Consider the following 14,888-nt stretch of genomic DNA (forward strand, 5'->3'; position numbering starts at 1 on the left):
AGGGGGGGGTGGAGTGAGAGGGGGGGTGGAGTGAGAGGGGGGGGGGGGGGGGGGGGTGGGGTGGAGGGTGGGGGGGGGAGTGAGAGGGGGGGTGGAGTGAGAGAGGGGGGTGGAGGGCGTGGCGGAGGGGGGGGGGGGCTCTGGTGCCGGCTGTGTGTGATGGGGTGGAGTGGGCGGTGAGTGATGTGGGTGGTGGGCGGTTCCTATCCCCGCCAGGAGCACAGGGCGGGCTCTGGCTCTGGCTCTGGCGCTGGGACCCGGCGCGGCAACGTTGGTAGTTGGCGGGTGCTACGGGCGTGAGGCGGCCGCTCTCCATGATGTCGCCCCGGACCGTGGCCGTGGTCGGCCTGTCCGTCGCGCTCGGGCTGTTCTTTGTCTTCATGGGGACCGTCAAACTGACGCCGCGCCTCAGCAGGGATGCGTTCAACGAGATGGTAAGCGGACGGAGCGCGGGTCTGGCCATGAGGGCCGCCGGTACCGGGGTCGCGGACAATCGGCACCGGGCAACGGGGTCGTGTGGGCCGCAAACACCGGGCTCCGGCCGTCCAGCGGGCAGGCCATGTCTCACCTCCGCTGCTGCCGGCGCAGTGCTCGGTACATCATGGACCGTTTATCTCCAGAGGATGGAGTCACCACAGACACACACACACACACACAGGCACACACACACACACACACACACACACACACACACACAGACACACACACACACACACACAGACACACACACACACACACAGACACACACACACACACACACACACACACACACACACACACAGGCACACACAGACACACACACACACACACACACACACACACACACACACACACACACACACACACACACACACACACACACAGACACACACACACACACACACACACACACACACACACACACACACACACACACACACACACACACACAGGCACACACACACACACAGGCACACACAGACACACGCGCACACACACACACACACACACACACACACACGCACACAGACACGCACACACACACACACACACACACACACACACACACACACACACAGACACACACACACACACACACACACACACACACACACACACACACACACACACAGACAGACACACACACACACACACAGACACACGCACACACACACACACACACACACACACACACACACACACACACACACACACACACACACACACACACCCACACACACAGACACACACACACACACACACACACACACACACACACAGCACACACACACACACAGACACAGACACAGACACAGACACACCACACAGACACACTCAGACACACACACCCACACTCAGACACAGACACACACACACACCACACACACAGCCACGCACAGACGCAGACTCACACAGACCCACACACACACACACAGAGACCCACACGCACACAGGGTACATCAGACTCAGCAAGGCACAAAGTCACCCCCCCCCCCAGCAGGAGGCTTCGACACACTTCCTCATATGCAGTTGCACACAGTTCCGCTGCAGAGTTTCAGCACCATATTTTGTAGACAATGCTCTGCAGCCACAGTGACAGCAGGAGAGGGAGGAGAGAAGTGTGGTTTGGAGTGTCAATCAAGAAAGCTCCTGTAATTCCGATATCCCATAGTTGGGCATCTGGCCCACCGGGTTCTGATGTCTGCGCTCCACACTACTTGAACACGTTGGTACCCCTGGAAAATTCATAATACTGCTATAAGACGTTAATTACAAGTGCGAGTCAATAAGACTAACAACCGATATTTGCTAGAAAATCAGATATAGAAAAGCAGCTGGTCCGGCAGTACCAAAATCGAGATTATTAAAATGTTACTGTACTTTTTCTTGCATTGGCTTTTAGGGGTAAGATTTTTACACAGAGCGTGGTTGATATCTGGAACGCTCCTCCAGGGAAGGTGGTGGGATCAGATACAGTTACTATGCTTATGAGGCATTTAGACATTGAAATAGACAGGGCAGAGTCCCAATGCAGATATATGGGATTAGTGAAGAGGGAGGTGGAGAGCTGAAGGTAGACAAAAATGCTGGAGAAACTCAGCGGGTGCAGCAGCATCTATGGAGCAAAGGAAATAGGCAACGTTACAGTGCTGTATGACTCTGGCACGGCACCAAACTTCTTGAGTGTTGACACGTTCATCCAGGTGATTGAGGCAATTCTCCCAGGCTCCTGCCGTCACCTTGTTGATGACGGCAAGACTTTGGGGAAACCAGCCATTGGATGCAGGATGTACAGCCTCTCCTGTGTCTTATAAACACTGCTTTATTGCACGCAGTCCATTTAAATATCTGATCGTAGTGGGGATGTGGTGATGATAATGTCTAAAATAGATGGTTCCAGTATCCAATTTGAAGGGACGAGCCATTATTGCACAATTATGTGCCACAATGTAATTCCCCACCAACCAGTTCCTGTGTCAATATTGCACAGGTCCTAAAGGCATGCCACATTATCAAAGGGTGGTAAATGAAACTGAGCACCATGCACCACCACTTATCCCACTTCCTGAACCTTCTGTGGAGACATGGTTATTAATGGTGTTACTAAAGTTGGACCCTAAACATTGTCCTGAGGAAGGTACCAGTGATGTCCTGAGACCAAGATGTACCTTCAGAAACCACCTTCATTTTCCTTTTTGTGAAGAATGCATAGATTTTTTCCTTGATGTTCATGGAACTCAGTATCACCAGAACCCCTGATGTCACACCAGGTCAACTGCTGCTGGGAAGGTCAGGTTGCAAGTTGCCCTGGTCATTCTGCTTGGACTAAACCCTGCACTGCCCTGCTGGTGCTGTGTGCAGCTGTGGTGGAAATCTTGGCACAAACCCTAGCCCTCCACTGGGGTAACCTACTGCAATGAAACGCCCCATGGCTGAGAATAGAGAAACTGCTCTGAGAGGTGTTGCTGGGCAGCCTTGTGAGGCTCCTGGTTGGCACCCTGGTTGGCATGGTGACCTCGGGCATTGCAAGGACTCACAACATCTCTCCATGTGTTGACAGACTGCTCAGGTTCTGTTAGATGTGATGGAAGCTGTTGTCTCCCTTCCTCTTTATTTGGCTCTATTCCCAACCCTTAGACCAGGAATCTGCTCAACAGTGGTCAGAAACACTCCTCTCTAAATATAATGCTGTGGTGACCACTTTAGCACTGATTGGTAGTTCAATGACCTACCAATGTACAGTAGATTCTGGTGATGCAACTGAATTGGCAGTTAGTGAGTCGACTAATTTTGGCATATAGATCTTCACTGCAGCCAGAATGTTACTATTTGTTCCTCAATGTGATGTGAAATAACTGGAATTGGTTGAAGACCTGCTTTTGTGAAGCTGGGATCTCAGGAGGAAGCCCAGGCAAATCATCCCCTTGGCACTTCTGGCAGAAGATTGGATTATTATCATGGTTTGTGAGTAACTCAGCTTCTATGAAAAGTGTTTAAGAGGGAACTGCAGATGCTGGAGAATCGAAGGTTACACAGAAAAGCTGGAGAAACTCAGCGGGTGCAGCAGCATCTATGGAGCGAAGGAAATAGGCAACGTTTCGGGCCGAAACCCTTCTTCAGACCCTTCTTCTATGAAAAGTGTGATTGATCGTAACAAAGATGAGGTTCCAATCAGCCAAAGCTTTGCACTGCATGTACATTAAACAGCAGAAGCAACATGTCACACAACCAAGCAATCTGACAATGATAGAATCAGGTCAGAACTCTGTGGCCCTGTCACTTCCAGCTGTTTCAAAGGTTTCAAAGGACTTTCATTGTTACGTGCCAATTAAGGTACAGTGATATGCGAATTACCATACAGCCATACAAAATAAAAAGCAACATATACACAACTACGTAAAAGTTAACATAAACATCCACCACAGTGGATTCCCCACATTCTTCACTGTGATGGAATGCAAAAAAGTCCAATCATCTTCCTCGTTATTTTCCCGCAGTCGGGACAGTCGAAGCCTCTGCTTCGGAACGATCGAAGCTCCCACAGCCGGCGGTCGAAGCCTCTGCGTCGGGGCGATCGAAACTCCCGCACTGGGAAGGTCGAAGCACCCACAGCTTGGAGTTCCTGAAGTCGGTCTCTGACCAGAGACCACAAGCTCCGTGATGTTAAGTCTGCAAGCACCCATAGTTGGAGCTCCGAGGTCAATCCCTGGCAAAGGGATCGCGGGCTACGCGATGCTAAAGTCCCGTAGGCAACCGTGGCGGAGCTCTCAAAAGTCTGTCTCCAGCAAAGGCCGCAAACTCCACAATGTTAGTCCGCAGTGCGGATGGTGATACGATACGGAAAAAAATCCCATCTCCGTCAAGGTAAGAGATTAGAAAAAGTTTCCCCCAATCTCTCCCCCCCCCCCCCCCCCCCATATAAAAAAAAGCTAAAGAACACTAAAAACATCTACATCTAAAAACACACAAAGGAGGAAGGGACAGGCAGACTGTTGGCGAGGCAGCCGTTGCCGCCGCCACACGGTAGTGGAGGTCGGTTAACAATTAAACAGCTAAAAGGCGAAGGAGATGCAAGCACAGTGTCATCTTCAACAAAGGAAGGCTCAGTATTTGAAATGTCTGCTTTAAATCAAATGAAGTCTGCATGTTTCTCCGTTTGCATGCATCTGGTTTCCTTTTGGCCACCAGAAATGGAAAGAGAAACATAAGAGGGAGAGTATGGCAGGAGAGATAATGAGGTGGGAGAATGGTAAAATAGAAAGGAGGATGAAATATAACAAACAATGGAAATAAAACACATGGTGTAATTAGAACTCTTTGCTGGGGATATTGGCCTGGGTTCATCTACTGTTACCTTCCAGTGAAATTAGAGGATTTTACAGAGACAGCATTAGTGCTATCTCTGCAATACTTCAAGATGCCTTTGGTGGGTAGTCTAAGTCTCAGTAGCACACAGGAGGGCAGAGATTACTGTGCCTGATAGATGATGTTAAATGATGGGTTTGTGGTCTTGATAGTCAAATACTTTTAATTTCAGACTGCTGTAGATTGTGCTGGCATTCTAAAGGTGATGATGAATTTATCTGGCAATGTTTACCTTCGCTAGGAGGTGGCTCCTGACATGTGGGAAATTAACCACATATTTCAAGGTCTAGCAATAGAGTACCTTTGTCCTGTGGAAATTGAAGGGTAGTGTCATATTCCTATATGTTTCCATGATTGAGTCAACAAAAACTTAGTGCTTAGCCTATGAATGTGTGTGTGCTGATTTATCTTCCTTACAGTGGAAGAGGCCAACAGAACTATATAAAATTATTATGCGAGTCAGGTAAATAGAATCCTTGCCTTTGAATCTGGAGAACAAAAACATTATAATGGAAACTCAATACTGTGAACAGGCCCGGGGAAGGGTGTGCAGTGTAGATTTACCAGAATGATGCCTGCCTGGACTCTGCGTTAAATTACAAGGTGTGATCACACAAAGTAAGGCTTACTTTCCTGAATTTTGGCAAGGTAATTTGTTCAATGATTCAAGATTTTAAGGGAAAGCAATACAGTAGCAGCCCGAGTGTTTCTGTTGGCCATCAAGTTTATGTCTAGGGGGGAATTCTCTAATACTTAGAGCCAGACCTTGTGAAATTTTGGAGACATTTCTACATGCAGAGCCTACTATGGGGTGGGAGATTGCAACCTTCACGTGGTCCGCCCTGTTTTGACAAATAGATAGATAGATATTTATTCCATGTCATTTGAACCTCAGTGAGGCTCAAACGAAACTCAGTTTCCACAGCCATACAAACAAAACAAAACAATTCCTACACGACACACAAACAATTCCATTTACACAAACATCCATCACAGTGAATCTCCTCAGTGTGATGGAAGGCAAAGTCTTTTCAAATGCAATCAACCTGGTGTGCACATTCAAATAAGGTCAAATAGAACAAGTTGTCCTACAACTTTAGGCTGCGCACGCCATACGCAAGAAGAAGAAGCAGAGCATACTATAAGTTCTGAACTCTGCCAGAAACATAAACTAATGCTAACAGTTAAGGGCCTGTCCCACTTGACGATTTTTTTCGGCAACTGCCGGCGTCATATCAGTGTCGCCAAAAGATTTTGAACATTTCAAAATCTAGTGGCGACAAAAAAATGGTGCGACACTTGAAGAAACTGCGTGTGTCATACGACATCACCCTGCGTCACTGCCGCATCACGCTGTAAATTTTTCTGTGACCTTATACGTCAGTCGCCGAATAAATCGCCAAGTGGGACAGGCCCTTGACATTTTAAATCTGTGATTGATCAACTTCTGATTGTTCGGCATCTAAGGGATGTAGTGAAATATTGGTTCTATAAAATCGGGTCAACATCTCACCGAATATTTCGTTTGTCAAAACATGCTTCCAGATCAACAGTCCATACCTGATTCTATTTTTGAGTTACGATTCAAGTGATTCCCTGAGGCTGAAGCTACATTTGGGAAGGTTCAACTTCTGCTTATCGAGTCAGTCTGAAGAAGGGTTTCGGCCAGAATCTTTGCCTATTTCCTTCGCTCCATAGATGCTGCTGCACTCGCTGAGTTTCTCCAGCATTTTTGTGAGTCCACACACAAGATTAGAAGTTGTTCAGCCAGAGCTCAACACACTTCTCGGCATCTGCATATAATGGTGTCTGTCTTGTGCTTGTGCGTGGTGGTGGAAAGGTTGGTGGAAACAGGATGTCAACGCTCTTTCCTTGACCCCCTAGGCAGGTTGATAGGCATTACTGATACTAATTTTTAATTCCAGATTATTTAACTAACTGAGTTTCAATCCCTCAGATGCCAAAATGGGATTTGGAGCTGCATCCCTGGATTATTAGTCCAGGCCTCTGTGAATTAGGTCATCATTTTAGTTCAATTTCTTGAATGATTACAGATCGCCTTCCTAAATGAATAAGCACAAATGCAAAGACAAATGTGGCTCAATGTGATTAGAATGATGAATTTTAAACAAGGAAAGAATCTTGGATGAGGGATAAGTACACCAGCCAGTCCCAGAGTATGAAATTCTGAATAATTAACCCCAGTGAATTACAGTCTAACAGGGAAATATTTACTGGGATGTGGGGTGAATAGGAACAATTAATTTGTTCTTCTAATGCATCACACAGCCAGAAGAGTTCTTATCCTTCCATCTATACTGACATTCCATGAAACTTCTTTAAATGCATCTTAGAGCAATTAATAGCATCAATTTTATGTCCCTTTAATTGCAGAAAAGAGCATATAAGGAATATGCCAAGGCGCTTCCGGTATTAAAGAAGATGGGCATCACATCGATCCAGCTGCGGAAACTCATTGGGACGATGGAGGTGACGTGTGGCATTATCATGACCCTGGTCCCCGGAAGGCCCAAGGACGTAGCTAACTTCATCCTTCTCCTGGTTGCACTAGCTGTGCTCTTCTTCCATCAGCTGGTGGGCGACCCGCTCAAACGTTACGCCCATGCACTTGTCTTTGGGATCCTGCTCACCTGCCGGCTGCTCATTATCAGGCAAGCAGACGACAGAGACAAAGAGATGGCAGTGGGAGACATGGCAAAGGAGGAGCAGGTCGAGGCTGACACCGAACAAGAGAAAGGGAAACTGAAAACCACCTAATTTGACTCGCATAGGATTGGAACTGGGGACACCTCGCCAGCCAATGTCATCCCGAGTATAAAGAACCTGTTCCCCACTTCCTCACTTCAGCTAATGGTGCTGGAAGTGAATGACAGAGTTCGTGAACATCTGTTGATGGGAATCTGAACACTGGCAGGAGTATTTCCCCATGACTAACAGCAATCACTTACAGTCCTAATCAATACACATCAAGGCAAACACCATCATCACCTCTCCACCCCGAGTTCTGCAGTGATTCTAACCAATACACATTTAAAAGGGAGGAAGAGCTTTACTGAGTGAATAGATTTGTGAAATTTCATCTTTGAGCTAAGCCACAAGATGTCCTGTGTCTCTCTCCCACATGATAATTAAATGGGTTCCCACTTCACCCATGACCAACTGAAGTGTCCATGTAATGGGCAACTCCCTCCAACATTGAGGCTGGAAGGTTTCCTCTAAGAAATCACTGCAGGAAATTGGTGAGCTCTAAAATAGTTAAAGATGTGCCCTGGATAGCGAGAAAGAAAGAGCGACGAACAGCCCAGTCTGTAGCAGAACAGAGGAAGCCCCCCCCCCCCCCCCCCCCCCCCCCCCCCCCGCCTATTCACATAGCAAAGTCCATGTACACTGTTGCTCACCAGGGTAGTTAACGTTTTATTCCGCCTATTTCCTATCACTCCTTCATAATCTTTCTCCCACCTGTTCAATTGCCATCTCCCTTTCCCCATCCCCCATCCCTCACCTCCAGGCCCCCATCCTTTCTCCTTCTCCTCTTGCCTTCTTCCACCCAACCACTTCCACTCCTCCAACCTCTTCCTCCCTGCCATCTTCCCCTCACCCACCCCATCATTTTCCCCTTCCCAGACCCACTCTCTCTCTCTCTCTCTCTCTCCCCCCCCCCCCCCCCCCCCCCCCTCTCTGCACCTTCTCCATCCTTCTCCTGGTTGTACTAAATTATCACTATAGCATTACCTTTTCTATTGTCCTCTGTCCGTGTTCTCTTAAATCCCTTCCTCCTAAACCCCCCAAATCATTCCTATCCCTGTTGGAGGAAGAGAGATGCATCTTGACCATTAGATCTCGACTAGAAATACGGCTCCTTTGGATAATGTGACAAGCACTAACTATGTCAGGGATTGCTGGGGAAATGTCCTCACTAAGTGAGCTGAGCAGACCGGGCCTGTTTATTTGATGTGTAGTGCGATAGCTTATGTTGTCAAGCACTGCTGTTGGCTCCTGTGAGTTGATGCATGTCTTAGTAGTATTTCCATATTTTGTTGATTGCTTCTCAGTTGTAACCACAGTTTCTGAAAATAAACCAGTAACACTTTCAAAGTCAAACACTCTCTCCTCTCATTGCTCCGTTATTGTTTGACTTACATTAGAAAGACCTTACATAAAGTTGACTCTTGGTTAACCCCTCAATTTGAGAACCGTTCTGTTTGATCTGAAAATTGTGCTATCACTATTATAAGATAGCTCAGATTCAGATTCAATTTTAATTGTCATTGTCAGTGTACAGTACAGAGACAACGAAATGCATTTAGCAGCTGAGCAGGAAACCAGGCAATTCCAGATCAGGTAGCCTACTTTCTGTTGTCAAATGACTTTAATTTATCATCACATACAGGCTGAATATTTTCAATTGATTAGAGTCAGTCAGTAAGGATTTATAAAGCACAGACCATGCTTGATGGATCTGATGGAATGTAATGAAGAGGAGAATAATGATGCAGACAGTGCAATGTTTCGGTGTTATATTTATATGGACACATTCGAAGAAGAGATTTCAGTAAATTTGCTCATGAAATGTAATTGAATTCTTGACCTAGATGAGAACTAGGTTGAAAAGCAGTAGTCAGGGGGGGTACGTACTTAAGCAAAACAGAGTGCTAGAGGAACTCAGTTGGTCAGACAGCATCTGTGGTGGGAACTCTGTATCGGGTCGGACCCTCCAGAGTCACTGCCTGACCCACTGAATTATTTGTCAATGTGTGGTCAGTCAAATGGAATCCAAAAATATAATTCAGAGGAAGTTATAACAACATGGACTCTGAAGCCTTTGTTGCCAATCGTACTCTTGAACACCGAGACTTTTACATGTCACTGCATAAAGATACATTTTCTCCTATTATTGCTAGTAAAGTAGAATATTTCTAATTTTTCCACGTTGTATTCCATCATCCGTTATCTCACCAAATCACCTATCCTGCCAATGTTCCCCTGAACACAAGAAACAGGAGCAAGAGTCAGCCACCAGGTCCATCAGGCCTGCCTCGTCATCCAATACTGTATGAGCATGTCTGATCTGTGCTAGCCTCAACCTCTTCTGTGCCGGTTCCCCGTCTCCTTTAATTGCTTGATCCTTCAAATATTTATCTATATCCACTTTAAATATATCTAATGATCTAGCCTCCACCAGTTCCAGGGGTGGAGAATTCCAGAGATTTACTGACAGAATAAATTTCTTCATACCAGTTTTAAATGACTTCCCCCCCACCCGTTATGTAACTATGTAGCTTTGTGATTCTCCCATCAGTTAAAACATTTCAATATCCACCAGCCAACATGTTGGAATGAGACCACCTCACATTCTTCCAAACCCCATGGGATACAGACCCAAACTGAAGGGTCCCAATCAGAAACATCATCTGTGCATTCCCTCCACAAATGCTGCCCTACCTGCTGATTTTTTTGTTGTGTGTTCGACTGTCACCAAAGCAATTCAATCATTTTTTAGGTAAGGAGACCGAAACTACACAGAACACCAGCATTTGGTCTTACCAAATCCTGTACAACTATAACAAAACCTCCCTATTCTTAAACTTGAACCCTTGCAATAAGACCTACATCTTAATGATTTGTTGGACCTGCCTGTTAATTTTTTATGATTTATGCACTAGAACACTTAGATCACTCTGAACTTCAGTCTATTGCACTCTCTCCATGTAGATAATAATCTACCTTTTGATTCTTCTTACTGAAGTGCATGGTCTCAGGTTCCTACATTAAACAGCATTTGCCAGGCTTTCACCCCCTCACTCAAATCTATCTCCTTCCCAATGCAGAATCACAATGTTTCCTCACAACACGTCATTCCATCTATTTCGTATCATCAGCAAAGTTGCAAACCTTACATTTTGCTCCCTCCTATAGGCTATTAACATAAATAGTAAACAATTGAAGGCCAAGATCTGATCTATGGGGCACCCCACTAGTTACATTCAACCTTGAACTTTGCATCTTCCAAAGTTGGTTGTTGACTGAAGGAAGCAGAGGGGGGAGGAGCAGTGGTGGGGAAGAGTGTGCACAGCTCTATCCTCAACCATGGAGCAGCTGTTGAGATGGTTGACAACTTAAGCTTCCTAGGCATTTATTTCACTAGTATTCCAATCTGAGATTTTCACATTGATGTGGTGATCAAGAAAGTACACCAGTTTATTTACTTTCTTAGGCATGAAAATAAGATTCTCTCAAACTTCCAGAAATCTGCTATAGATAGTACTCTGATGGGATGCATCTCAACTATTCTTGATCACCTTTACTGGCAGAGAGTGGTGAACACTGCCCAGCCCACCATGGGCTCGTCACTTCCTTGCATCCATAGTATATTGCACCACAAAGGACTGGCCATTCTCATTTCTCTCTACTACCTCATAGGAGAAGATACAGGAGCTTGAAAACTCAGACATCCACACTTAAGAAAGCTTCTTCCCTGTTATAATCAGATTCCTGAACAAATCATATCTTTCACACACATTTACCAGAGGTGCTGCCACATACTCTGACTCCTAACTTATGGTACTTACATTATTTTGACGTCTTAAGATTCCACTACAGCCTTTTGCCATTCTGCTAATTTGTACTTGTTGTAGCTAGCATGACCATGTATTCTGTGTACTCTTTTGAGCTTCATGCGAATAGGAATGTCCATGCACCCTGGTTTATATGTCTTTATCTTTCTTTTTGTCAATAAACTAATCTAAATCCTCTTCACAACTATCCAGAAGAATTGAACATATTACACCTAGCCTCCTGGTACAATCATTGCTATAGATTGTGAGGGGCTCCAGTACCGATCCCACCGGCATCTCACGATCCATAGGCTCCCAACCCTGCCATCAGTAGTCAGGAAACTGCTTGCTGCTTCCATAACAAGTCATAACAGGTCATCTGGAAAAATAAGATTGGGCAGAGGGAACAGATTTATTACAGAAATTATGCTGACAAATCTGTTAAAATGTTTTGAGGTTGTGACTTGCTGAATAGATTATTATGAACCTGCAACTTATGCATTGTTTTAGGTTTAGGTTTATTATTTTCACATCTACTAAGGTACAGTGAAAAGCTTTGTTTTGCATGCTATCCAAACAGATCAGATACACCATACATAAATACAATCAGATCAAACTCAATAGATGGAGCAGAGGGAGAGATTCAGAGTGCAGCATACAGTTCTCAGTATTGTAATACTGCCATGAATTGAAGATTGATTAACAGACAAAATATAGAGTAGGAATAAATAGACAATTTTCAGGTTGTGAAGCTGTGATGAATGAATTACCACAGATGCAGATCCTTGTGGCATTGAGACTAAATGTGAGCCATGAGGAGCTATTCAAAAAGGACCAGTTGCATCTGAATAGCACTGGGACCAATGGCCCAGTTGGTGGGTTGCGGGGGGGTTGATACCTAATTGGCAGGTAGGTGGACACCTGCCTATGTCATAGGATAGGGGAAAGAGATGAGCAAAGCGTAAAGGCACAGCAGCGCCTTTACTTCCTTAGGAGGCTCAAGAAAGCCCACCTGTCCCCCCAGATCCTGACCAACTTTTACCGCTGTACCATAGAGAGTATCCTGACCACCTGCTTCACGGTATGGTACAGCAGCTGCACTGCTGCGGACAGGAAGGCACTACAACGGGCGGTGAAAACCGCGCAGCACATCATCGGTGCCCCGCTCCCTGCCATGGATGCCCTCCACCGAAAACGGTGTCTGAGACGGGCTGGGAAGATCATCAAAGACCCCTCACACCCCAACCATGGACTGTTTGCCCTCCTCCCATCAGGGAGGCGGTACAGGAGCCTCAGGTCACGTACCAGCAGGATGAGGAAAAGCTTCTATAACAACACAATCACACTGCTGAACTCGGAGTCCCGACGATAGACTTCTCTGGTCCCTCCGTCCCCCTGTGTTTAATCATTCTGTATTTCCTGATTATTCTGTATCTTCTCTCTTTCTATTTTTTTTCTTGCTTTTTCTCTTTATGTACAACTACTACAGACTGACGCAAAACTGCATTTCGTTGTACTGATACTTGTATTTTGTGCGATGACATTAAAGTTGAATTGAATTGAATTGAATTGAACATATTTAAAAAGGATGTTTGATGGATGCAGACGAAGGCATACCCTCAGGAGAACAAAGACAGGTTTAGAATGCTTGTGCTTAAATACAGAAAGTGAGTTGGATAATGTTTGTAAACTGCATCAGAGTCAGGGTTAGGTCAGCCAGAGTAATTTGTTAGCCAAGGACTGGCTGGAGCAATTCATTAACCAGAACAATTGCCCAACCCCAATGGATATAATGTGGTGATAAGCATCCTTGTTCAATATTTTTTGGATTCCATAAGCAGGAAAATATTGCTGGATCGCATTCCAGGGAATGAGCTTGGCCTCACATCTAAGCAACAGAACACCAGAGACCCATGATCGGTAGGTAGATCATGCAGATTGGATTCGTAATGAGGAGAGGCAAGCTAAAAAATATTAATTGCACCAAGCTAACTTTGATGGGGTGAGAAGGGAGCAAGCCAGGATACAGGTGAATCAAGTGTTATCAGATAAAAGTGTAATGAAACAAGAGGACAAGGAAGCAAACTCAGAGAACTCCAAAGGACAAACAAGGGGGATAATGAAACAAATAAATAATTCAACTGAAAGCCAAGCTTAATGTGTAATTGAGAGGGGAGATGAAAAGAAAATAAGATGGGCAGAGAACACATGACATTTAACATAAACCCTTATTTATTTATTTGTTTGTTTATTTATTTATTTTACTTTAAAAAAAATCGAAATAGACTTTATTCAAGTAATAAATATATACAATACAGGTACCGTGCGAAAAGTTCATCCGCCATTCTTGGAGGCTATACAAACTTTCAATACTGTTTACACAAATGACACAAATTTATCCCCCCTCTTGCCACTTATGTGGCCCACTGGCGTGGAATCCCTTCCCTTATTTTGAGGGGCGTCTCCACCACACCTTGCCCCCCATGTCCAGCAGAGGAAGGATCTTAGTCTGTGGTCCTCCTCCACCAAGCCTTGGCGTTGGCTGCACTAAGCTTCAGTGCGTCGCTCAGCACGTTTTCCTGCAGTCTGCAGCGGGTCAGTCAGCAACATGCCCGGATGGACATCTCGCTCCGCTGGGAGATCAACAAAGCTCGAGCAGACCAAAGAGCGTCTTTCACCGAGTTGATGACCTTCCAGCAGCACTCGATGTCAGTTTCTGAATGTGTCCCTGGGAACAGTCCGTAAATCACAGAGTCCTCTGACAGAGCAGTTCGGAATAAATCATGACAGGGACCCTTGCAAACCTCTCCAGACTCGCTTTGCAAATCCACACTCTGCAAAGAGGTGGGCAACCGTCTCCTTTCCATAGCAGCCGTCCAGAGGGCAGCTTGCGCTGGTAATGAGGTTCTGACGGTGCAGGAAGGATCTGACTGGGAGGGCTCCCCTCACCGCCAGCCAAGCCAGGTCTTGGTGCTTGTTAGTGAGTTCTGGCAATGAAGCATTTCGCCAGACAAGCTGGGCAGTCTGCTCTGGGAACCACGCCACGGGATCCATGGAGTCCTTTCCCTGCAGTGCCTGCAGGACATTCGGTGCTGACCACTGCCCGATGGACTTGTGGTCAAAAATGTTGGTCCAGAAGAATCTTTCCAAGAGCAACAAATGGTGCGGCAATGTCCAGCTGACTGGAACATTACGTGGCATCTGCGCCAGGCCCATCCTTCGCAACACCGGGGACAGGTAGAACCTCAGCAGGTTGTGACACTTGGTGCCCATGTGCCTTGGCTCTACGCTCCGCCTGATGCAGCCACACACAGAGGTGGCCATCAGGATGAGGGTGACGTTGGGCACATTTTTCCCCCCGTTGTTTGCCGACTTGTGCATTGTGGCCCGTCGCACCCGGTCCATCCTCGACCGCCAGATGAACTGGAAGATGGCCCGGGTGATCCCTGTGGCGTAGGGACAGGCCAC

General features: G+C 46.1%; 1 protein-coding gene across 1 annotated transcript; it reads left to right on the plus strand.

Annotated features, from left to right (window-relative positions):
* Positions 1-217: 217 nt before the first annotated feature.
* On the plus strand, positions 218-8,218 carry tmem35 (transmembrane protein 35). The gene is made up of 2 exons (XM_055654024.1): positions 218-434; positions 7,240-8,218. Exons 1-2 carry the CDS (start codon positions 315-317, stop codon positions 7,621-7,623), a joined length of 504 nt encoding a protein of 167 aa, XP_055509999.1. The 5' UTR covers positions 218-314; the 3' UTR covers positions 7,624-8,218.
* Positions 8,219-14,888: the final 6,670 nt, after the last annotated feature.

This window comes from Leucoraja erinacea, chromosome 23, assembly GCF_028641065.1.
Source record: "Leucoraja erinacea ecotype New England chromosome 23, Leri_hhj_1, whole genome shotgun sequence".
NCBI classification, from domain to species: domain Eukaryota; kingdom Metazoa; phylum Chordata; class Chondrichthyes; order Rajiformes; family Rajidae; genus Leucoraja; species Leucoraja erinaceus.

Excerpts from the sequence above, each read along its gene's own strand:
- tmem35 (XM_055654024.1), top strand. The coding sequence starts at position 315 with ATGATGTCGCCCCGGACCGTGGCCGTGGTCGGCCTGTCCGTCGCGCTC. Across the intron at positions 435-7,239 it reads GGGATGCGTTCAACGAGATG|AAAAGAGCATATAAGGAATA; the intron begins GTAAGCGGACGG and ends CTTTAATTGCAG.